General features: G+C 37.8%; 2 protein-coding genes across 13 annotated transcripts in view; one reads left to right on the plus strand and one right to left on the minus strand.

Annotated features, from left to right (window-relative positions):
- Positions 1 to 6026: 6026 nt before the first annotated feature.
- BBIP1 (BBSome interacting protein 1) lies at positions 6027 to 20424 on the minus strand. Of its 8 annotated transcripts, none has more exons than XM_072971874.1 (4): positions 20278 to 20424; positions 19133 to 19216; positions 7098 to 7161; positions 6027 to 6360 (listed from the first exon to the last, which is right to left on the minus strand). In XM_072971874.1, exons 3-4 carry the CDS (start codon positions 7141 to 7143, stop codon positions 6194 to 6196), a joined length of 213 nt encoding a protein of 70 aa, XP_072827975.1. In that variant the 5' UTR covers positions 7144 to 7161; positions 19133 to 19216; positions 20278 to 20424; the 3' UTR covers positions 6027 to 6193. The 8 variants fall into 8 exon arrangements, with proteins under 8 accessions (XP_072827975.1, XP_072827974.1, XP_015091439.1 ...); XM_072971873.1 differs by having other exon boundaries at positions 19133 to 19228; XM_015235953.3 differs by lacking the exon at positions 20278 to 20424 and adding an exon at positions 20181 to 20260 and having other exon boundaries at positions 19133 to 19228.
- SHOC2 (SHOC2 leucine rich repeat scaffold protein) overlaps positions 19902 to 23513 on the plus strand; it is an 81943-nt gene continuing 78331 nt past the window's right edge. The window contains exon 1 of one of the 5 annotated variants that reach the window (XM_015235949.3): positions 19902 to 20034. The gene's annotated coding sequence lies outside the window, so the exon portion shown is untranslated. Of the gene's footprint in view, positions 20035 to 20641; positions 20733 to 21135; positions 21288 to 23513 lie in introns of those variants that run through there. The other 4 variants (XM_072971868.1, XM_006200206.4, XM_072971867.1 and 1 more) reach the window with 4 other exon arrangements.

The raw sequence follows: 23513 nt of genomic DNA on the forward strand, positions 1-23513 counted from the left end.
GGGAGCACACTGCTGGGATGCACACGATGTCTCCTACAGAGAGCCACTTCCCCAAGGTTGAGAAAAGTGACTCACCTATCACATACATAAAAAATACAAATAGCAACTAAGACAAAAATGAGATGGCAGAAGAATATGTTCCAGATGAAGGGACAAGATAAACACACAAGAATTAAGGGAGGCAGAGACAGGTAATCTACTTGAGAAAGAGTTCAGAATAATGATTTGTAAATATGATCAAAGAACTAAGGAGGAGAATGAATGCACAGAGCAAAAAGTTAAGATGTTTTTTAACAAAGAGTGAAAAAATATGAAGAACAGAGATGAATACAATAACTGAAATGAAAAATACACTAGAAGCAATCAACAGCAGACTAAATGGGGAATGAAATGAAAAGAATGAAAAGAAATGAGGGCAATTTGAAAACAAAATTACTGTTGTGAACCAAAAAAAGGAAAAAGAATGAAAAGAAATGAGGGCAGTGGCCCTCCAGGACAACATCAAGTGCACTAACATTTGAATTATAGAGGTCCCAGAAGGAAAAGACAGAAAGGGCCCAAGAAAAATATTTGAAGACGTAATAGCTGAAAATTCCTTAACCTGGGAAAGAGAATAGTCACTCAAGTTCAGGAAGTGCAGAGTCCCATTCAGGACTAACCCAAAGAGGAATGCACCAAGACACATTGTAATCAAAATTAAAGGTCAAGAATGAATACTAAAAGCAACAGAGAAAACAACAAATAACATACAAAGGAACCCCCTTAAGGCTACCAGCTGATTTTCCAGCAGAAATTTTGAAGGCCAGAGGGAGTGGCATGATATAAAGTGATGAAAGGGAAAAATCTACAACTAAGAATACCCGCAAGGCTCACGTTCAGATTTGCTGGAGAAATCAAAAGCTTCACAGATAAGCAAAAGCTAAAAGAATTCAGCACCACCAAACTAACTCTACAACAAATGTGAGAGGAATTTCTCTAGGTAGAAAAGAAAAGGCCACAACTAGAAACAAGAAAATTACAAAATGGGAAAGCTTACCAGGAATGGCAAATATACAGAAAAGGTAGGAAATCACCCACACACAAATAGAGAAGTTGAAAGACAAAAGTAGTAAAATCATTCGTATTTACAAGAAGCAGTTAAAAGATACACAAAACAATTAGATGTAAAATATGAGATTAGAAACAGTAATCGTGAGGGGAGAAGGGTACAAACACAGGGTTTCTAAAATGCATTTGAAATTAAGAGATCAGTCACAAAATAATCATGTATATAGAAAGACTTCTATACCCAAACCTCATGGTAACCACAAACCAAAAATCTATAACAGATAACACATACAAAAAAGAAAAGAATCCAAATGTAGCGTTCTATAGTCACCAAACCACAAGAGACAAGAACAAAGAGAAAAAAAGACCTACAAAAAAAAATCCAAAACAATTAACAAAATAGTAATAAGAACATATATACCGATAATTACTTTAAACAATGGATTAAATGCTCCAACCGAAAGACACAGACTGGCTGAATAGATACAAAAATAAGACCTGTATACATGCTGTCTATAAGAGACCCACTTCAGAGTTAGAGATACATACATGCTGAAGGTGAGGGGATGGAAAAAGATGTTCCATGCAAATGGAAACCAAAAGAAAGCTGGAGTAGCAATACTTACATCAGACAAAACAGACTTTAAAATAAAGACTGTTACAAGAGACAAAGAAGGACACTACATAATGCTCAAGGGATCAATCCAAGAAGATGTAACAATTGTAAATATATATGCACCCAACATAGGAGCACCTCAATATATAAGGCAACTGTTAACATACATAAAAAGGGAAATTGACAGCAACACAATAATAGTGGAGGACCAAAACACCCCACTCACATCAATGGACAGATCATCCAGACAGGAAATCAATAAGGAAACACAGGTCTCAAATGACACATTAGACCTGATGGACTTAATTGATATTTATAGAGCATTCTACCTGAAAGCAGCAGAATACACACATTCTTCTCAAATGCACATGGAACTTTCTCCAGAATAGATGATATTCTGGCCCAAAAGCAAGCCTCATTAAATTTAAGAAAACTCAAATCACATCAAGCACCTTTAATGACCAGAACACTATGAGATTAGAAATCAATTACAAGGAAAAAACCTGCAAAAACAGCAAACATGTGGAGGCTAAACAATATGCTACTAAACAATAGATGGATCACTGAAGAAATCAAAGAAGAAATCAAAAAATACCTACAGACAAATGAAAATGAAAACATGATGATCCAAAACCTACGGGATGTAGCAAAAGCAGTTTTAAGAGGGAAGTTTATAGGGATACAAGCTTACCTCAGGAAACAAGAAAAATCTCAAATGGACAACCTAGCCTTAAACCAGAGAAATAAGAACAAACAAAACCCAAAGTTAGTAGAAGGAAAGAAACAATAAATATCAGAGCAGAAATAAAGAATATAGAGACTTAGAGAGAGAAAGAAAAAGGATCAATGAAACTAAAAGCTGGTTCTTTGAGAAGATAAACAACACTGATAAACCTTCAGACTCATCAAGAAAAAAAGGGAGAGGGCCCAAATTAATAAAATCAGAAGCAAAAAAAGAGAAGTTATAACCAACACTACAGGAATACAAGGGATCATAAAAGGCTACTATGAGCAACTATATGCTAACAAAAAGGACAACCTAGAGGAAATGAACCATTTTTTAGAAATGGTTTACAATTTGCTCAGACTGGACCAGGAAGAAATAGAAAATATGAACAGACCAATTACTATAATGAAATTGAATCAGTAGTTTAAAAATTTTCAATAAACAAAAGTCCAGGACCAGAAGGCTTCACAGGTGAATTCTACCAAACATTTAGAGAAGAGTTAACTCCTACCCTTCTGAAATGATTCCAAAAAATTGCAGAGGAAGGAACACTTCAAAACTCATTCTATGAGGACACTATCACCCTGTTACCTAAACCAGACAAAGATACCACAAAAAGAGAAAATTACAAGCCAGTAACACTGATGAACACAAACGTGTTAAATCTTCAACAAAATACTAGCAAATCAAATCTAACAATACATTAAAAGGATCACACACCATGATCAAGTGGGATTTATCCCAAAGGTGCAAGGGTTTTTCAATATTTGCAAATTAATCAATATGATACACCACATTAACAAACAGAAGAATAAAAACCATATATGATCATCTCAATAGATGCAGAAAAAGCTTTTGATAAAATTCAACATCCATTTATGATACAAACTCTCCAGAAAGTGGGAAAAGAGGGAACATACCTCAACATAACAAAGGCCATATACAACAAACCCACAGCTAACATCATACTCAATGGTGAAAAAGTGAAAGCATTTCCTCTAAGATTAGGAACAAGACAAGGATGCCCACTCTCACCACATTTATTCAACATAGTTTTGCAAGTCCTAGCCACAACAATCAGAGACAAAACAGAAATAAAAGGAATCCAAACTGGAAAATAAGAAGTAAAACTATCATTGTTTGCAGATAACATGATGCTATACATAGAAGATCCTAGAGATGACACCAGAAAACTACTAGAGCTCATCAATGAATCTGGTAAAGTTGCAGTGTACAAAATTAACATAAATAAATCTGTCGCATTTCTGTACATTGACTATGAAATATCAGAAAGAGAAATTAAGGAAACAATCCCATTTACAAATGCATCAAAAAGGATAAAATACCTAGGAATAAACCTACCTAAGGAGGCAAAAAACCTGTATTCTGGAAACTGTAAGACCCCGATGAAAGAAATTGAAGATGACATGAACAGATGGAAAGATATGACATATTTTTGGATTCGAATTATCGATATTGTTAAAATGATGATACTACCCAAGGCAATATACAAATTCAGTGCAACCCCTATCACATTACCAACAGCATTTTCCACAGAACTAGAACAAAAAATGTTAAAATTTGTATGGAAACATAAATAGCAAATAGCCCCCAATAGCAAAAACAGTCTTGAGAAAGAAGAATGGAGCGGGAGGAATCACACTCCCTGACTTTAGGCTATACTACAAAACTACAAAATCAAATCTGTATCATACTGGCACAAAAAGGCACACAGATCAATCGAACAGGATAGAAAGACCAGAAATAAACCCATGCATTTATGGCCAATTAATCTATAACAAAGGATGCAAGAATATACAACTGAAAAAAGATAGTTTTTTCAGTTTTCAGTTTCAGTTTTCAATCAGTGATGCTGGACAGCTACATGTAAAGGAACAAAATTAGAACATTCTCTAACACCATATACAAAAATAAACGCAAAATGGATTGAAGACCTAAATGTAAGATTGGATACTATAAAACTCCTAGAGGAAAACATACACAGAATACTCTTGGACATAAATTGCAGCAATATTTTTTGGGATCCATTGCCTACCATAAAGGAAATAAAAGCAAAAGTAAACAATAGGACCTAATTAAAGTGAAAAGCTTTTGAATGACAAAGAAAGCCATAAACAAAGTGAAATGGGAGAAAATACTGCCAAATGATGCAACTAATTAGGGATTAATTTTCAAAATATAAACAGCTAATACAGCTCAGTATCAGAAAATCAAACAACCCAATCAAAAAATAGGAAGAAGACCTCAACAGACATTTCTCCAAAGACATACAGAAAGTCAACATTGCTAATTATAAGGGAAATGGCAAATCAAAACTACAATGAAGTATTACCTCATATTGGTCAGAATGGCGATTGTCAAAAATCTATAAATAATAAATGCTGGAGAGGGTGTGGAAGAAAGGGAACCCTCCTACACTGTTGGAGGGAATGCAAATTGGTTCAGCCATTAGGGAAAACAGTATAGAGGTTCCTTAAAAAACTAAAAATAGTCTTACCAGATGATCCAGCAATGTCACTCCTGGGTATATATCCAGAAAAGATAAAACTCTAATTCAAAAAGATACGTGCACTCCAATGTTCACAGCAGCACTATTTACAATAGCCAAGACATGGAAGCAACTTAAATGTCTATTGACAGATGAACAGATAAAGAAATTGTGGTGTATATATACACAATGGACTATTACTCAGCCATGAAAAACAATGAAATAATGCCATTTGCAGCAACATGGATGGACCTAAAAATTATCACACTAAGTGAAGTCAGGGAAAAGACAAATATCATATATCACTTATATGTGGAATCTAAAAAAGTGATACAAAGGAACTTACTTACACAACAGAAACAGATTCATAGACATAGAAAACAAATTTATGGTTACCAAAGGGGAACACTGGGAAAGGGATAAATTAGGAGTTTGGGATGAACAGATACACACTACTACATATAAAACAGATGAAACAAGGACCTACTGTGTAGCAGAGGGAACTATATTCAATAGCTTGTAATAACCTATAATGAGAAAGAATCTGAAAATGAGTATTTATATATATGTATATAATTGAATCACTTTGCTATACACCTGAAACTACCACATTATAAATCAACTATACTTCAATTTAAAAAAGAGAAAAATGAAAAGAAAAAAAATGAGGTAGTGTAAAAGCCTACTATACACACTTTATGTAACATTAGGATGTAACTTCAAAATCAGTTTTTAATAAACATATAAAGGATTCTCTGACTATAAAAACTACATTGAGTCACGTGTGTAAAATGTTATCTACAAAACTGATCATAGTAGGAATGGTGAACAATAATTTGTAGTTCTAAACTTGGGTTAAAAAAAAAAAACCAAAAATCTGGGTTCACAGTTTTAAAAATATTTATTTATTTATATTAGGATGACTATTTTTAAAAAACTGTAGTTGATTTACAATGTCGTGTTAGTTTCTGGTGTACAGCATAGTGATTCAGTTATACGTTTAAAAATGTATTCTTTTTCATTATAGGTTATTACAAGCTATTGAATACAGTTAATATAGTTCTCTGTGCTATACAGTAGGACTTGATCAATTTTTTAATTGCTTATGTCCAATACAAATCAGAGTGTTTAAATTCACAGCACAAGTTTTATTAGTCTTGAGTATTTTTATATTATTTATATGAATACTATCTGCTGTATTAACACATACTGCTTTCAGCATACTGATGCAGATTATTTTCTAGTTATTGTTAATAGTATGGTAGGGTGTTCTGCAGAAGTCCTAAGTTATCATTCACTGAGTTACTTGTTGTTGTTCCTTTTCTGCCGTTTCTTGTTGGCGAATTGCATCCTGTGCTGCTTGCTGCATTTTCTCCAGTTTTTCCAGAGTCAGAGACTTTAAGGGTAAAAGTTTGGGTTTACACAGCACCATTGTGGTTATATCTTCCACAGACAACTGCCCTACATTTAAAAAGAAATAAGAATTAATTGGAGTGAGATAACACAGCTGTTTGGTGGTTTCAACTGGCAGCTAGGATGAAGGTCCAAACTTAATCCTCTGTCACTGAAAATCTCTTACTCTCATAGTTATCCCTGCAACATTTATTCAATATAAAAAATATAAGCAACATTTAATACTAGGGAGTTCATGAGGAAGACAGATTTTGAACTTCCAACCTAAGATGCTAAGCTACCATGAGATACACAACTTTTTGTGTCAGATGTTTAATTTGAAAAAAAATATTTGGGAGAAATACAATGTACATAAAAGCACTTGTAAAGTATGGTATTAACCCAACAGAAAGAATTCAAATTACTGGAAGTTTAACTTAAGCCTTCAGCTTTTCTTACAATGTTTGATTTAGGTTTCTTTTCCCCCACTTTCAGACCTTATTTATTAACATTATGGTAAATTATGGTCTTATCTTTTTCACTGAAAATTTCTTAATGTAATTCTGCAATCTTGAGTATAACAGGACTTCTACATTTAACAAACAATCAAACCTTCATTTTACATCCTTTCACTTGGGAAAAAAGTGATTATTTCTTTGCAATCTACTCACGACAAAAGCATATTAAAAGCCTACAGTAAATGTAGCGGCATATAGAACGTAAAATAGTTACAGATGTTTAGCTAATAGCATAGATGTTTGGGTCCCTAAAATATTCTATGATCTAAGTATTTGTGACTTAGATACCTTGTTTTGGAAGAACTTCCCGGAACATTGGCTTCACTTCTGCCATATCTGATGCAGTTTCTTCCTTCAATGAGAAATCAATTATTATCATTATTCAAGAATGAATTCCCAAAGCATATTGCTTATTTCCACTGTGGCTGAAGAAGTAAAATCACAATTTCTATAGAAAATGAACTATACTATCCTTGCTTAATTTTCCCATTAGTTATCTGTGTCTTTTCATTTAAACAAGGTTGAGATAGTTCATATAAGAATCCAGATCTTGTCAATTTTCATTCATCAATGGTGGTGGGATTTGGAAGGATTCGTGTTCTAAATTTTACCCCACCTAGTGAAAACTGGTAGGGCTTAAGTTTTGCAGACAAAGGTAATTATCTAATAGGTATTTATCCAGCTGAGGGAAAACAAAGGCATTTATGTGCAGCCATCTTGGTTCACTGATAGCATCTCCCCTGAATGGTGGGTGACATAAAAGACATGACAATTTGGGAAGTGGAGTACGGCAGGTTGTTAGGGAAAGGAGGAACTAACAGCCAATTTCTTTGTTACAATGACAAAAAGCATCCTACAGATCAGTTACTGGTTACACAGCTGCAATGTGTAAGGAAGCAACACAAACGGCTGAAATAGGCTCTTGAATACCAGAAGTGAGGTGTGCTTTTCAGTTTATTATTTTCCTCTAACACAAAGATACTATATGCTGAAGTGCCAGCAGATACCCTTACATGAGTATTTTGTTATGAATATCCTAGCATATATGTCATCCATGGCTGATGACATCTGTTCCCAGTGTTATATCTCAGTTTATGCCAGGTTACGTATATTCAAGGTGTCTTGGACTGTAATTTATAGCTTGATCCCTTTCCAAACACAGATGCTCCTCCAGACAGTCGCGCCCATTTTGTGATATTTCACCATACTGATGCAACTTACCCTGTGTGTTTCACAACATCACCACCACAGAAGAAAGATTTATTATTTACAACGTGGTGATGCTGGCTTAGTGCCTGCCTTTACCACCCTCTGCAAATTAAAGTCAAGTGAAGCTGCTTCTGGTCTTAGTGATTCTCATTACTACATTACTAACTGACATTACTAATAAAAGCTTCCTACTCTCCATCCACCAAGCATCTCCCCCTTCTCTTGTTCAAATTCCTTATTCTGGAACATCTAATTTTCCTGAGGAAGCTCTATCCGCTTTCCAGAACTGTCATCAAAATTTACCCCTATACTACTCTGTCTGGGAATGAAGATGAAGTATGGAATGGACCAGGAATAAAGCAACTCATCACTAACTAGGATCTGAGAAAAATGCAATATACAGTTTACTTTGAATGCACAGCTTCTTCTGCCATGTTCTTTCCTTTTCGTTACTTAGGCCTGCTAGGGGTAACTAGTAATCATTTCCTTTCTCTCCCCCCAGGTTATGTTGAAGGCTAATAACACTGCAGACCCCTGATTAGCCTGAAAATAACTATAATAAACAACACTTAGCTTCTTCATTAAAGATATCACAATGAAAATATTCATTAGGCCCTTATTTGGTGCAAATCTGAAATGATATGCTACTGAAGAGGAGGAGAAACATAAATGTTGATAAATGTAAAGGAAATGCATAGCAGGTAAGAGCTTTTGTATCATCAAGGGAGTTCTGGTCAAGATGGCGGAGTTGTAGAACCATGAGCTTGCCTCTCCTCGCGACTACAACGGAACCACAACTGAATGCTAAACGGCCATAGAAAAAAGACTGGAACCTAGCAAAAAAGATCTTCTGCAGCTGGAAACATAAAAGAAGGAACAACTGCAGGATGGTAGGAGGGGAGTGCTCACGATATTATTGGGCCCCAAACCCCCCAAGTGGGTGACCCACAAGATGAAGATTTGTTAAGTTGCAGAGGCCCTCCCACAGGAGTAAGAGCTCTAAGCCCTAGTCAGGCTCCCCAGCTCGGGTCCTGGCAATCGGGGAGTTTTTGTATCATCAAATTTTTTATCACCAAAATGCTAAAATGGTGGATGAACAAATACTTAAATCTTAGCTGTTTTATAGAGTAGCAACTCCAGCTTCTAGAATTTAATCACTATCTTATGCTTTCTCTTCTCTATACTTCTTTTACATCCAAAATCTGGACTGAGGAAAACAATGAAACTTGGTGCTCTACCAAACCTTAGTTCTCTGACTAAGCTGCCATTGTTACCGGAAAGGGTGTGGGGCCAAAGGGAGTGGGTTGGGCCTAGTGTGGGGAAGATCAGTGCCGTCAGTTGCCTGGGGGGTAGTATCTACTAGGGTTAGTTCTTATTCCTAGGCCCCTCTAGGCATCGGCAAGAGAGAAACAGGAAGGGAAGGGCTAAAATAAGCAAAGTGGTAGTTGGATGGCCAGCACTGGCAAGGCTACACTGTCTTGATAATCAACTGCTCAGGAAGCCCAGAGTATGAAGAACATTTATATTTTTCTCCAGGTGACCTGCTAAAAGCCAAACATGGGCGCTTTGCCTGCTGTAATGTGCCCTAAGGAGTTGTGGCTACTCCTAAAGGTACTTTCTTATTGGTAAGGTAAGATGTGTGTAACAACAGGGACAGATGGGCCAAAGAAGAAACATACCAGCTACGGATGAAATTCATGTGTATTATACAAATGCCACATCATTCAATTTAATAAATATGTGAATGTCTACCATGTGCCCGGCACCGGTCATTAGTGAACAAAAGAGACAAAAACCCTTTGCTTACAGTCTAGAGTATGGGGAAAGAAACAGGTAACAGAATGCTATTAGAAAGTAGTTTAAGTGTTATAGGAAATAAAATAGTTTAAAGGGATGTAGGAGTTCTGGGGGAGGTGGGTAGAATTTACAGTTTAAATAGGAAAATCATTATGGCCTCATTAAGAAAGTGAAAATCATTGTGGTCTCATTCTGGTGTGTGTGTTAATGTCTTTTGAGATTGCAAGAAAGTCAAAAGCCTGATAGTATCCACACTTAGGGCATGTGTAAGAAATGGGCACTCTCTGTTGATGGGCGGGTTTGTTGGTACAGCTTTTTTAGAAGAATAATTTGCAGTATCTTTTAATTTTTTTGCAGTATCTACTAAAACCAAACATGCACATTTTCTTTGATACAGATATTTTACTACTAATAATGAGACCTAAAGAAACAGAGCATGAGTATATAAAGATACAGAGAATATTCACTAGGGCATTGCACTGAATGGCAAAATGTTCAGCAACAGGTGAATTTAAATGTTGTCATATGTCACAGGTTAAATAAATTATGGGACAGTAAGTCATACAATGGAATTCTATGCCAGATTTTAAAATGATACAGATCATCACGGCATGTTTTATGAGAAAGCATTAAACTGCAAAAATAAAATTCTTACACCAACAGAACCCAAAGTTTTAAAGCTTAGAGAAAGCAGTGTCAATTAATCAATTTCTGAAGCTTTTGGTCTGGGTAATTGGAAAATAATCTGTTGCTTCCTTTTCCCCCAGTTTCTTTAGTTTGTGACTTCTCCCAGAGATAATGGTTTTGACGGATGGTACATCTCAAAGTCATGATAAAGTAAGCAAACATGTCATAGCCATTTGAGCTAGATGTCTAAAATTAATGCAGAAGAACCTGGAGGGAAACCAAATCTTTGTCATGAAAATTTGAACAAGTTGTAGGAGTAAGAGTTGAAAGACACTGATGTCTAGGCAGGATTACTACTTTGAATCAATCACACACGTTGATAACATAAGTTAGTCATACGACTTGGACAAGTTAAAAACCCCTAGGTTTAGTTTGGTTACCAAACTAAATTGTGCATGTAGGATTGGACAAAAGCACAAAAGCATCCTTTTGAACCTTGAGAATGTACACCAGTGGTCCTCAAATTTTATGTTTGCATAACCCCCAAAGAGATTTTGAAAAACTAGGTACCCTTTTACACATTTCTAAATAGACATATAAAATTGTTATCATAAGGTTAGTTACAAAGGATAAAATTTCCAGCATATTTAAAAATAACCGCTATAGCAGTCTTTTAAGAATATACACAATGTAATAAAATACCGTAGCAATTTGATAGCTACCATCATCCATTGATTAAAAAAAATAAAGAACTCTTTTTTTAAATCAGAAGTTTTACATCTTTTTTCTCCCTACACTTCTGTTTCCATTCCACTTAATTTTATTCAAGTGTAATGTTTTCATGCTTGAACATATTTTAGTAATTATCCTACCATAACTTCTCTGCACATAAATGTTTATAAATTTAAATGAAAAACTTAAAAATATTCCGGATTCGGTTATTCCAGTTATTAATGAAAACTGATAAAAAAAAATTACACATTGATAATATAATTACTGGGCATAAAGAATAAAGTTAATGGCTACATATCTGTTAATAAGGACAAAGCTTTGGAAATAAACACTGGACAGTAAAGACTGGAGTAGAAAAGGATGCTCTTTTTGTTGACAAGGGAATTATTCTTTCAGAGTGGAAAATAAATGAAAAATTAAGAACAGAAACTTAGAATCATATATGCCTATCCAAACAGATTTTTTCTTTCAACAAACATACTAAATGTCTATAATGTACCAGTCACGGCTAATTGAGGGAGATGTAGTAGATTGAGAACCAGTTCTTCTCCTTCAGGAATTTGGGGGAAGAGATAGAGGCAAGACACGTGTAAGTAAACAATTGCAATTGAATACAACATACTTTAATAAAAGCATATCTATTGTGCCTTAAGAAACCAAAACCATGAATAACTTGACTCAGGATAGGAAACAGTGGCTGATCTCTGAAGAATCATTACTAAACACGACATCGAGACTAGTTCCAGAAGGATGAATAGGGGGTTACTACGCAGAGAAGTGGCTGTGTAGCAAGGGGAGGGTGTTCTAGATAAAGTGAACAATATGCTCAAAGAAAGCAGCAGTAAAAAAAAAGCTTGGGGGCATGGCTAGACTACAGTGTACATACAGCACACATATTGTGGTGGGACCAACGAGATGAAGGTCAGTTCATGCTCAGCATTGAATGCCATGCCTTGTGTTTGGACTTCATATCCTATAGACAGGGGAGAGTTAATTGGATGGCTCTGAGTGGGTATGTGACGTAAGATTTGTTTTTTGGAAACACATATTCTAGACAAAAAGGAAAAACAGAAGAGACACCAGAAGCAAGGTGATTAGTAAGGAAGCTACCATTGTTTAGGTATGATGATGAGGATACGAACAAAAGCAGTAATAACAGGTATTAAGAGGAGAAGATACAAGAGGTATTCAAGGATATAAGAAGTTGAGATTCAAACCTCCTCTACCACTCTCTACCCCGTCTCTGGGTGATAAGGAAATATCAAGGATGACTGAGATTTCAAGCTAATATGCCTGAGTATCCTTAATTTAAGCTGGGAACACAGAGGAGGAATAGGTTAGGAGGGAAGGGTAAAGACCATGAATCAAGTTCAGACTCACTGAGTGTGGAAGTCCACCAGGAAGCTAAAAAGAATTGGAGCCCTAGAGAGTACAGTATTATAAACTATAGAAGTGGATATAATCACCTAACAAGGATGTGCAACAATGGTAAATGGTGGTAGGGTTGGTGGTAAAAAGAGATGAGTACAGTGTAGCAATTGAGAGAAAGATCTGGAGTCAGGTTAGCCATTTAAACCAATCACTTACTTTTCTAAGCCTCAGTTTCACCTGTAAAATAAAGCTTATAATAGCATTAACTTTAGATAGTATATTAAATGACATAATACACATAAAGCCATTAGACCAGTCCCCAGCACATGGTAAGAGCTCAGTGAATATCCTGATGCTTACTGTACTGCACCATTACAATGTTGCTATTAAATTAGATTCTTAGAAAAAATAAGGCTATTGACATGTATTAGAGTTATTCCCTTTACACCCATATTATTTTAAATGTTATCTTAAAGGAAGAATAGTTTCAATGCCTAGACATCTATTTTAGCTCCTTCCTTTAGCATAGTGGCTCTTAAGTTTAAGTTTGCTTAATAATAACAGCATGGCGCTTAAGGACAAAATCATGTATTTTAATTATATGAACACTTTAAGGGGCTTTTCTACAGTAATTTTGAAAATAAACACCTTTTACCCTAAGAGGTGACTTTAGAACTGAATTACCCACTTACCTACCTCCCTTTGAATCCCCTCATACATACATATGTATATTATTAAACTTAATAGACTAAAACCAGATCTAGGAAAAGTTATCTTCCCAACATCACATATATGATAAGTGGAGAAACAGGATTTGAACTCCTGTCCGCCTGACTCCAAAGCCTGGTCTCTTTAGTGTTCTCCATGCTGCATCTGTAGGAATGGCCTGAAGACCAACATGGATTTGGGGTCACCCAATTGGAGAAACACCAACATTCAAGACGATGATAGGTAAGAGTAGAGTATGGTGTGTAGAAGCCAATAAAGATTAAAGTAACATGTGATCTTCAATTACTGAAAATGGGCAAGTCTGAATTCACTAATGACCTTTGCAAAGGAGGATGAACATAAAATATGAATCAGACAATAAATCTCAGGATAAATATATAATTGCATCATATTGACTAAAGCACTACTTTTTTTTTTTCCTTTTTAGTTGGAGAACTGTGTCATAATCAGATCAATGTATGGCTTTAACCAACATGTGGTTTTTCTTTCTTTTACTCTTTCTCCATAAATTGAGTCAGCACTCCACTTGTCATGTTTGGTATCACCCTGAAAACAAATCTCTTAACAGGGAAAAAATACTGCTTTTTATCTGTGGATTTGTTTTACAGCATTAGTATTATTTTTTAAAAGATGCTGCCACTGGAACTTTCAAATCTCAAGCTTAATTAGAAGTAAGCAACACTTTAAAAGCTTACAAGTTTTGTATTTTTTTTCATAGACTAGCTTATATAAGAACATACGGATGAGATCAAAATCATGGGTTAAATAGCTAAACAGGACTATTAGCTTTAGATAGTACCTCATTTTCATCTAGCAAGCTGGAAAATGTAGGCTCCAGTCAGATAGGGGGCAGGCAGAAGGGGAATGGATTACTGAAATCCAAATTCCATTCCTGGTAACTCAAAGGATATACATATGGATCAGAAATATCAAAATGAAAACATACCGTGGATTCCAAAGTCAAGTCTTAGCTTCTAAATATGCTCAGGCCAGGATCTGGATGTTTTTAAATCATCCTCCTATATCATACTAAAGTCTCCTTAGTCTAATAATTGATCTTTGCTAGGAGCCCCAAAAGAGCCTTTTTGGGGGTCAGCATGGTTATCCTCCATAATATGTGCCTACAACTTCTAACCCACCATGAGCTCTTCATCATAATTCTTTTTTCCCCTCCATTAATTCAACTAAACTTACCAGCTTATCCTAATTGTACAAAACCCCATTTTTAAAGTTTGAAACTGAAGGCTTCAAAGTATTCTAGAATTCCAAGTATTTTAAACAAGTTGAGACAGTAAAATCCAATGTATGATTTACAGTACAAGCAGAAGCTTGTACTGGCGTTTTCTGTTAGTTTTTTCATTTTGGGGGGTCAGCATACTTCAGCGTTCATACTTCACATGGGCTGTACCCTGGCTTTACTGCTACCTGGCTGTGTGACTTGGAATATATCTCCTAACTCACTGGAGGCTTGATTTTCTCATAAAAACATGTTTAATGTCTGTCCTGGGTTGCAAGGTTCAAATGAAAAGGGGATGTAAAGGTGCTTAGAAATATAGTGTGACATTTATTATTCCAGGTCTAATTTTCAAATCACTGTAATAAAGGACTTGCAGATTTCCTGTTAAGTGCCTTCTGTTACTTAAAAATCCTCTGAATCCTCATCAACACTGGGATACCTACAAAATAGCATGATCTATTTAAAGATGTTTTCCTTGAAAAACCTGTTTTACTTATTTACTTTTAAAGAGCATATGCTACCAAATTGTGTTCTTATATTTTTAAAAATATGATAAAAAACGTATTTCCAAATGTAATTCAAAGCTGACAAAATACGAACAAATTTTTAAGCTGGTGGAAATGAGTAAAAATCATTTAAATTGTTATCAAGGAAATAGGCCCTGGTGTACATAACAGTTTATCTTGAATTTTTGATGGAGGTGACAAGCGACTTGTTCCCTAACTTAAAGAAGTAAATGTGCCTGAAATAAGTCAAAGAGAAAGCATTTCTAAAGCATTTTGAGATTTTCAGCTGAAGTACCAATTATGTTTTTGGGTAAGAAGCACAGAGGTTGTAAACTCGTAGTCCTTGGTCCTTCCCAGTAAAATGTTTTGCTGGCTTACTAAATGTTTAAGAAGTATTTGAACCAACGTTGAAAGATCAGGAGACTTCACATGAAGTCCAAATTTTAGCTCCTCTCGACAAATCTGGTAACACCAGGCCCATATTCCCACATAGCAAAATTTGGCTAGGGCTGGGAAGTGATGCCTCATTTAGGTGAGCATGGGAGTTCTCCAATCCCCACTACTGCCTGTTGTTTCCTTTCACCTTACTTGGCCAGCAACTACAAGCCCGTGGACCTTGCAACTTCAGTAAAATGCAGCGCCACTCAGTATATTATATACCAGATTATCCTATTTAATCATTAATGGGAATTAAGAAGTAAAAATACAATCTCTGGGAACTGAGGGATGTCCCAGAAGTAACCCTGTTTATGTAAAAGACAGTAAAGGATATTTTTCTTTTGTGACTATGTATTGAGTTGATTCTTTTTAAGTAAATGCAATATGCCTAGTGCAGATTGGGGATGGAGGTAGCAGGAATGGTAGGAACAAAAACAAAAAAATTTATCTTTTGTCTTATTTAAGACTTCTGTGGTTGACTGATAGATAAAATTCTCAAATGCCCACTAGATTTCTGAATGCAAACTAACATGAGAAAAAGGTGAAAGAGGGAGCCCAAAAAAGAAAGTATTTGTCAGCAGACATAAAGTAGTACCACTCACTCTCACTCAGGCAGTTGCCCGCCAGCTTGTGCTTCCTTTGGGTTGATAATGTTTGGCTGGAGAGGCCAAATAACATCGTATGTCGTGTAGTTGGAAACAGTAGTAGATTCTACTGTGTTTTGCTGCTATGTGGTATCTGCTGGTAGAAAAATGTTTTAACATGTTCAACTTGGCTTATTAATCCAGACTCATGCGAATAAAATGCGCAGTGTCTAGCTTTTAAAACGTGCCTCAGCCTAAGAACAGGACTGCTCTTCCTGGGTGAACTTGGATGATGCCTTTGGTTATTATACTCTAGTAGCAGACATTACTGTTACATTAGTAGAAAATGACACAGCCTACTCATGCAAAATGACTTCTTCTAATAATATTTGCTTTTTCAAAATTCATTACTAGAAATTGGTCCTAAAAACGTTAGCTATTAACCTTCAAAAAAGGTTCAACCTTTTTTAAAAAAAAAAGATATCTGAAGAACTTTTTATATTCTCAGCATCAAAGATGTATAACTACTTCAACAGTATGCAAGGAAAGGGAAATAAAGAATTGTTTGACACTTTACTCAGTGTTTCTCAAAGTCTGGTCTTCAAATCACTTGCATCAAAATCCCCTGGACAATTACTAAAAATACAAATATTTCTGGAGCCTTCCCGAGACTCACTGAACCAGAATCTCTAATTTTTAATTAAGTTCCCCATATTGAACTTGGAGAATCAGTCTTACATTCACTCACTCATTCAACAAATAAATATTTAATGCCTATAATGTCCTCCGATTGGACTGCTTAAGAAGTTATTAATAATAATTACCATACACTGAGTATATATCATGTGCTTGACACCATGCTAAAGCAGTTTATATATATTTGACTCATTCTGTTCAACAATCCTAAGAGGTTTTATGGCTCCATTTAACAGACGATAAACAGAATGAGTAAACTGTCCAAAGTCACTAGCTAATGAACGTCCCTGTTCCTGAAACCTAAAATCTGTAGTCTTAATTGGCATATTATTTTGCCTTGCTTGAATCTGGAATCAACTTAAAATTGTTTCATAGTCCCACATGAGCAAACTTCCTTCTACACAAAATAAGTGACTGATGGTGTGCATCACTTAACTTTCACTATGAAAGCTAAAAACATTCTACATTAATCTAAGAGTTTCTGCCCTCCCAGAGCATTTTCTTCTGCTCCCTTTAGTGCATTTCTTCCTTCTGCTTATCATTCATGATCAAATGTAAGTCTAGGATAAGAGGAGTACATATGCTTTGCAGTCTTGGGAGTTCTCCTTTTGTGATTATGAAGTAAGTTCTCCAAACACTTCTTTATCCTTTAGACAGAGAATGTTCCTAATGTAGTAAGTGTTAAGTACAATCTTGATTTTGCAACTTTTAATAGGCTCTGATGAATGCTACCAAAAAGCTATCACAAAAACATCAGGACCAATTAGGACTTGCAAGAGAATTTCAGGGAGAAAAATAACATTGCCTAAACTGGAATGTGGCCAGATGGCCATCTGTTGCCTTAGTATCTGCTTTGATAACATCAAGATTCATCTGTATTTGAACTGCAGGGCCCACACATCTTTCATTAACCGTCCTCAGGGTGCCAGGAATTGAAACTCATGAAACTATGCTGACATCACTACCCTTTGCTGTAGATTACATTGCATCAGCTCCAAGTGTAGGCAAAGTAGCAGCAACACTTTATTAAAGGTAGACAGTCTACGTTGCCAGTGCAGGGAACTAACATACTCTACAAAGACAGGAGGATTAAACGCTAAATTCTTTTTTGTAGGACATCATAGAAGGGTGGTGTGCTGAAAAGTGGGATGGATTTAACTAGCAACTCATGGCACAGGTAAACGTAGTTGCATTTGAAAAGACTTAATGATTGGAAAAATATGAATACTGTGAAGTATTCTTGCAAAAAATGTTAAATTGAATCTAAGAACACCTCCAGACCAACTTCTGATTTATAAGAAACAAGACAAAGGAAACATTCAGAAAGACCCCTGGCTTGAACTCTTCAAAACGCCACTGTCACAAGGGAAAAAAGACAGGGTAACTGTTCTAGATTAAGGCTGAAGATTTATAATACCCAAATACAGAACATAAACCATAACTAGATCCTTATTATTATTATTATTTTGAAAGGAGAAGGTATAGAGACATTCTTGGATCAAATGAGAAAATGTACATATAAACTAGATTTTAAAGATTACAGAGTTATTAATTTCCTTAGTTGTGATGATAGGTTTTGCAGGAGACCTTTATACTTCTTAGGAAATACATATTGGAAATATATTCTTAGGAAATACAATTTTAGGGATGTCTGCTTAACAACAGGTGTCTGCAACCTATTTCCAAATGGTTCAGTGACAAAAAGTGTGTGAAAAGGGATGAAATAAATATGGCATAATGTTAACAACAGTTGGATCCAGATGAAAGGTATATGAAAGTTTATTGTATTCTTTAAACTTTTTAATGCAAGAATATTTCTTTAAGACAAAATTAGGGGAAGAAATGTTGAAAAGACTTCAGAGAAGTCTAAGATAAGGCTGAGTAACAGACTATACTGCATTTCTGATAATTTCTGATAAACTGAAGTTTCATAAAATTTTGCTGGCAGTATCCTGGGCATCCAGGAGACACTCAATATATTCAGTATTTACCAAAACAGTATCACGTGCAGGGTACAATGATAAGGCAGATAAATATAATACAAATCATTCTATTTAGAAATAAATATGATAGTGAAACTAAGCACATAAACAGCTGTTACATGAAACAGTCATTGTCATAAAAGAGGTACAAAAGATGCTAGGTAAGCTCAGAGGAAATTACTTCCTGCTGGGGAGAACCCAGAAACACATCTTCAAGGATATGAACACAGAATCACATCTTCAAGGATATGAGCACAGAATCACAAAAGACTGGTGCTTTAGTGATTAACCTTGTTAGAAACAAGAATAGTTCATTTTGGTTGGACATAAGTTCTAAGAAAGAAAGAAATTAAGCAAAAAGGTAGCTTTGTACCCTTGTTGTTGACTGGCTGGATATAAACAATTTGCAATTTACCTGAAGTTTTCCTGATCTTTCTCCCCGCAGCTTTAGGGATCCAACCTGTTATTACCAAGATGGGTGACAGGTGTTGACTCAAACCTACAGAAGAAACTACATGAGATAATGTGTGACAACTCTTGTAAAAAGCCATATAAAAGTAATGTGATACTTTTACAAATATTCACAAACATTGAGTTGTTTCATAAACCGTAGACATGCAGAACTAGGGCAGTATACCTTTGTCCAGAACTGCAGTCAATCCTTGCAAACCCCCAAGAGAGGAGAAACAAAAGGGAGAAGATTCAGAATTTGAAGACAGGAGTGAGAAAGTAAGATTTAGAGGTGTTGCCGCGGCCGCAGAGGACCATCTTTTTCCTCCATAGCTGAGAATGGAAAATGATTTTCCTCAAGCTCCCGAATTCTCCGTCCTCAAAGGTCAGGAGGTGAAAGTACGTAATACAACTTGCGAGGGCGTGGTCAGGAGCTCCACGCTGTGGGAGTTACGGGCTCCGCCCGGCGGCCCGCGCCCAGGCTCCTCCCGTCCCAGCTGCAGCCAGCCGGGGCGAGAGGAGCCGGTCGGGCGGCCTCGCCCCATAGGGAGCCTCAGAGGGGCGGAGGGAGGGAGGGGGCGGGTCGTCACCTCGCGAGCCCGGAAAGAAAACCTTCTTCTAGCGGAAGCGGCTTTGAGACTCGCTCGCCTGCTGGGCGCTCCGTCTCCCAGGGGCCGTCAGGCCCCGGCCTGTTCGTGATCAAGGGACACTCACCTCGCTTCGCGACTCCAGTCGGAATGGGTACTCCCTGGGACAAAGGGGACGCAAGCTACTCCCATCCTTCCGCCATGACCCCATTCGGAAGTGTCAAATGCAACTTCCGGGCAGGACAGGGATTTTCGGAGCTCTAAACTCTTGTCCACCTAGGTAAGTGACCAGACGTCCCAGCAAAATAAGGGCCAGGAAACCTGCTCCCTCTACCCTCCAACCCAGGCAGGTACTCCGGAATATGAATTAAACTTGTTTGGCATGGGATGTCTGGTCACCTTTGTACCTTTCTTGGGCCTACTTACAGATGTATCCCTTCCCAGACGGCGCAACTGTGAGATTGGGTGAAAGGAAAACTACGTCACACGAGACAGGAAGCCAGGAAACTCCCGTTGCCATTACCAGTTATGGCTGCCTTAGCGTCAACAATAACTTCCTATTGAGAGTTGTCACTCTACCCTCCTGGAGGCTCACTCTGTGGCCCAGCTAGCCAGCGGCGCCCAGTGGGCGGGAGAGAGGACGTAGAGGAACCCAGGAAAGGAAAAGGGCGGAGAGAGGGAAGCTGGCGCCTGTGCCTCGCTCTGATTGGGTAGCGTCGCTGGCGGTGGCGCCTCACTCTGATTGGGCAGCGTCGGTTGCCCTGGCTCCGCCCGTTTTTCTTCCCCAGCGATTGACGGGCCTGCGCCGGAGGGGTGGGGCGGGGCGGTAGGAGAGAGAGTGTGTGGAGAGGCGGGCGGGGCGGGGCGGGGCGAGCGGGGGAGGGGGGCCCGGGGGGGCGGCGGTTGGGCAGCGTCGCTTCCAAGGAGGAGGAGGAAGGAGGGCGAGAGAGGAGGATGGCGGAGTCGGGGCTCCTGACGGTAACCAGGGGCCGCTGAGGCGGGAGGGTGCCTGTTGGCCGGTTCCTCTTGTCTTCCTTCCTGCCCGTCGGGCGGTCGGGCTGGCTGTCGATAGGGGGAGGCCCCGCGCGCCCTGACAGGCGGGAGCCGGTGGGGCCGGGGTGAGGCCCGAGGGACTGGGGCCCTGGGAGGCGCCGCCGCCGCTTTCCTGGGTGCTGTCTCCGGGAGGGCCGGGCTCTCGGAGCCGGTCTCGCGCTGGGCCCGCAGCCCGGCGCCAAGAGAGAGCCGGCCGGCTGACAGCGGCCGGGGCTTGGCCTGCAGGGGCGGCGGGCGGCCGGGACAGCGCCCCGGCGGAGACTAACCGTCGCTAGAGCCGGGGCTGGGGGCGCCCGGCGGACGGTCCTGCTCCACTCGACTCCCGGGGTCACCGGGCCCGGGCTGCGGGGCGCCCTATGGGCGTGGAAATCGTTGGCGGGGGCCCTGGCGCAGCGGTAGTGATACGGGGTGGAGTCTTTCCTCGCCCCCTCCCCAGAGCCCACCGCGCTTCTCTGGCTCCTCTCCCTTCGGTGTAGAGTGGTGAGTCGGCTTTGGGTGTGTTGCTTGGTGAAGCGAGTTGTAGGCATCCAAGACTGCTCTGTTGGACACGCTTAATGGCAACCTTTCCTTGGTAGCTTTTAGAGATAGAGGAAAAGTACTCTTCTGCCCCACCCCCGCCTCATCCCGCTCTAAACGTTAGAGGCTTCAGGACAAAACGATTTTTCCCCAGCCCCTCAGTTTCCATTGTTTTGTACCATCCCCCTCCCCCGCCCCTTGCCTAGGTAGAAGAAGAATGACTCGAACCTTTAATCGTGTCCCCCCCCCCCCTTTTAAAAATCAGCTGCGGGTTTATGGTGTAATTGTGTTAGCATGAATTTACAAACAGGTGAAATGAATACCGTTTTGGTAGTTGTAAAGAAGATGCTTGTGTGTGTGTATGTGTGTGTGTGTGTGTGTAAGGTTTCAATCCTTAGAGTTGATTTGATTTTCTTGTCTGTCTGTTGCTTTGTATCATAATGGGGGTGATGAGAATAAAAGAGGAAGCGGTATTTTGCAACCTACCCGAAGAAATGTTTTCTAAGTCTCTGGGGATGCTTAAGCAAAATTGGGTTGCAGATGTGGGCTGTATAGTATTTGCCTCCATCACGATAAGTACCAACAGCCTTTAGCTGATCTTACACCTGTGCAGTTTTGTACACTTCTTCATAAATGTCAACACCTTCTAGTATCTACTCAGAGTAATGGATTATTTTATCTAAAACTATTGTTTTTCAGAATCCTAGTGTACATCTGTGTAACCAAGTATTTTTGTACCAAATGTAGCATCAACACTGAAAGGTTGTCTTAGTTTTAAAGACCTTAGTTTATTAGTTACTAATCTCTACCCTCAACCTTCCACGCCATAGCCCTTGTAACTGTTTGTTACTAAGTATTTGAAGAGAGTTAGCAGTTGGGTGCAATTTGTAACATTCAGCAGGCTTACATTTGTAGTTTGAATGTATCAAGTGTTGATGTTTTTCTATGTGACAATAATTATTTGAAATAAGTATGTAAATGACTATTCCCTACATAAGGATCTTAGACGGATATGATAAATTCTTTAAATACTAATTTGGACATGTAAGGTGTACTGTAAAACTTTTTTTTAATTATGAATATGTATTTGAGAAATAGACCACAAACAAATAAAGGCTTTATCTAAGGTTTTTAACACTCAAATGGCTTACATGTAACATAAAGCTGAAATATAAAACTGTTTTTGAAACGTTATTTTGGGAGATACGGACTTAGCCTATCCCTAAGGTTACTTTTCTCAAGGTGTTTGTTCAGTTTTGAAAGAAAACATTTATCTCAGGTTAACATTTGTTTTCTGACTTCTGACAGGTAATACAATTTTCAAGAGCTTAAATTTTTCTGTTATATGTTATAAGTTGTTATGGATTAAAGAAGGATATTTAATACATTAATAGCTCACAGCTGGATCTATTTTTCCAGTTTTTAAGCTACCATACTCAAAAAGTTAGAGCTGTGTCTTGATAATTGTAGCAGGTAGACTCATACAGCAACTTGTGAACTAGAAACCAGTCAGAAATTTGAAAATTTCCACTTTTGAAAAGAAACACTAAAATTATAAATTGTTTTGTTGTACTTGCTGGAATTATGCCTTTTAAATATTACTGTTTCTTCAGTGACTTGGGACAGGTCTTGTCCCACGTTCAGAGAGATATGAATCAGAATTCTATGTGGAATGCTTCCAAAGATGGCTTCTGAAAAGCTGCTGGTATATTTTTTGCCTTGGCTTACCTATATGAATTGTGGGGGGGGAGGGTGAATGAAACTGAAAGTCTTTGTTATCCAGACCATTAAATTGCAGTCATACTTGTTTTGGAAATATGCTGGATTATCAATATCTGTTGTTTAATATTTCAGTAAGACTCATGTTCATTAAACAATTTAAATAGCTTTTAGATTTTAAATGTATTATGAGGAAAAAAATCAAACTCTTGTGTTTTTTAATAAAAAATATACTCTAACCTGTACATGAGTATATAAGGATGATTTTTTTTGGAATTTGAAGATTAAATGAAATACTGTATCTTTAGGACTCAGTTTCCTGTATCATTCATGTATGAAAAACATAAAATCCATGCTTATAATAATTTTTAAAAAACAAGACTCCCAAACCCCCCAAACAATAAAAGACAACAAACTATGTTAACCCACAAGTCCTTAAATGAATTCTTAGGTTTTTGTCTTGGCCTTGGT

This window comes from Vicugna pacos, chromosome 11, assembly GCF_048564905.1.
Source record: "Vicugna pacos chromosome 11, VicPac4, whole genome shotgun sequence".
NCBI classification, from domain to species: Eukaryota; Metazoa; Chordata; class Mammalia; order Artiodactyla; family Camelidae; genus Vicugna; species Vicugna pacos.

Bases quoted from the DNA above. Each gene is read 5' to 3' on its own strand.
- BBIP1 (XM_072971874.1), bottom strand. From the start codon at position 7,143: ATGGCAGAAGTGAAGCCAATGTTCCGGGAAGTTCTTCCAAAACAAG. The intron at 6,361-7,097 runs GTATCTAAGTCA...TTTTAAATGTAG, and splicing joins GGAAGTTCTTCCAAAACAAG to GGCAGTTGTCTGTGGAAGAT.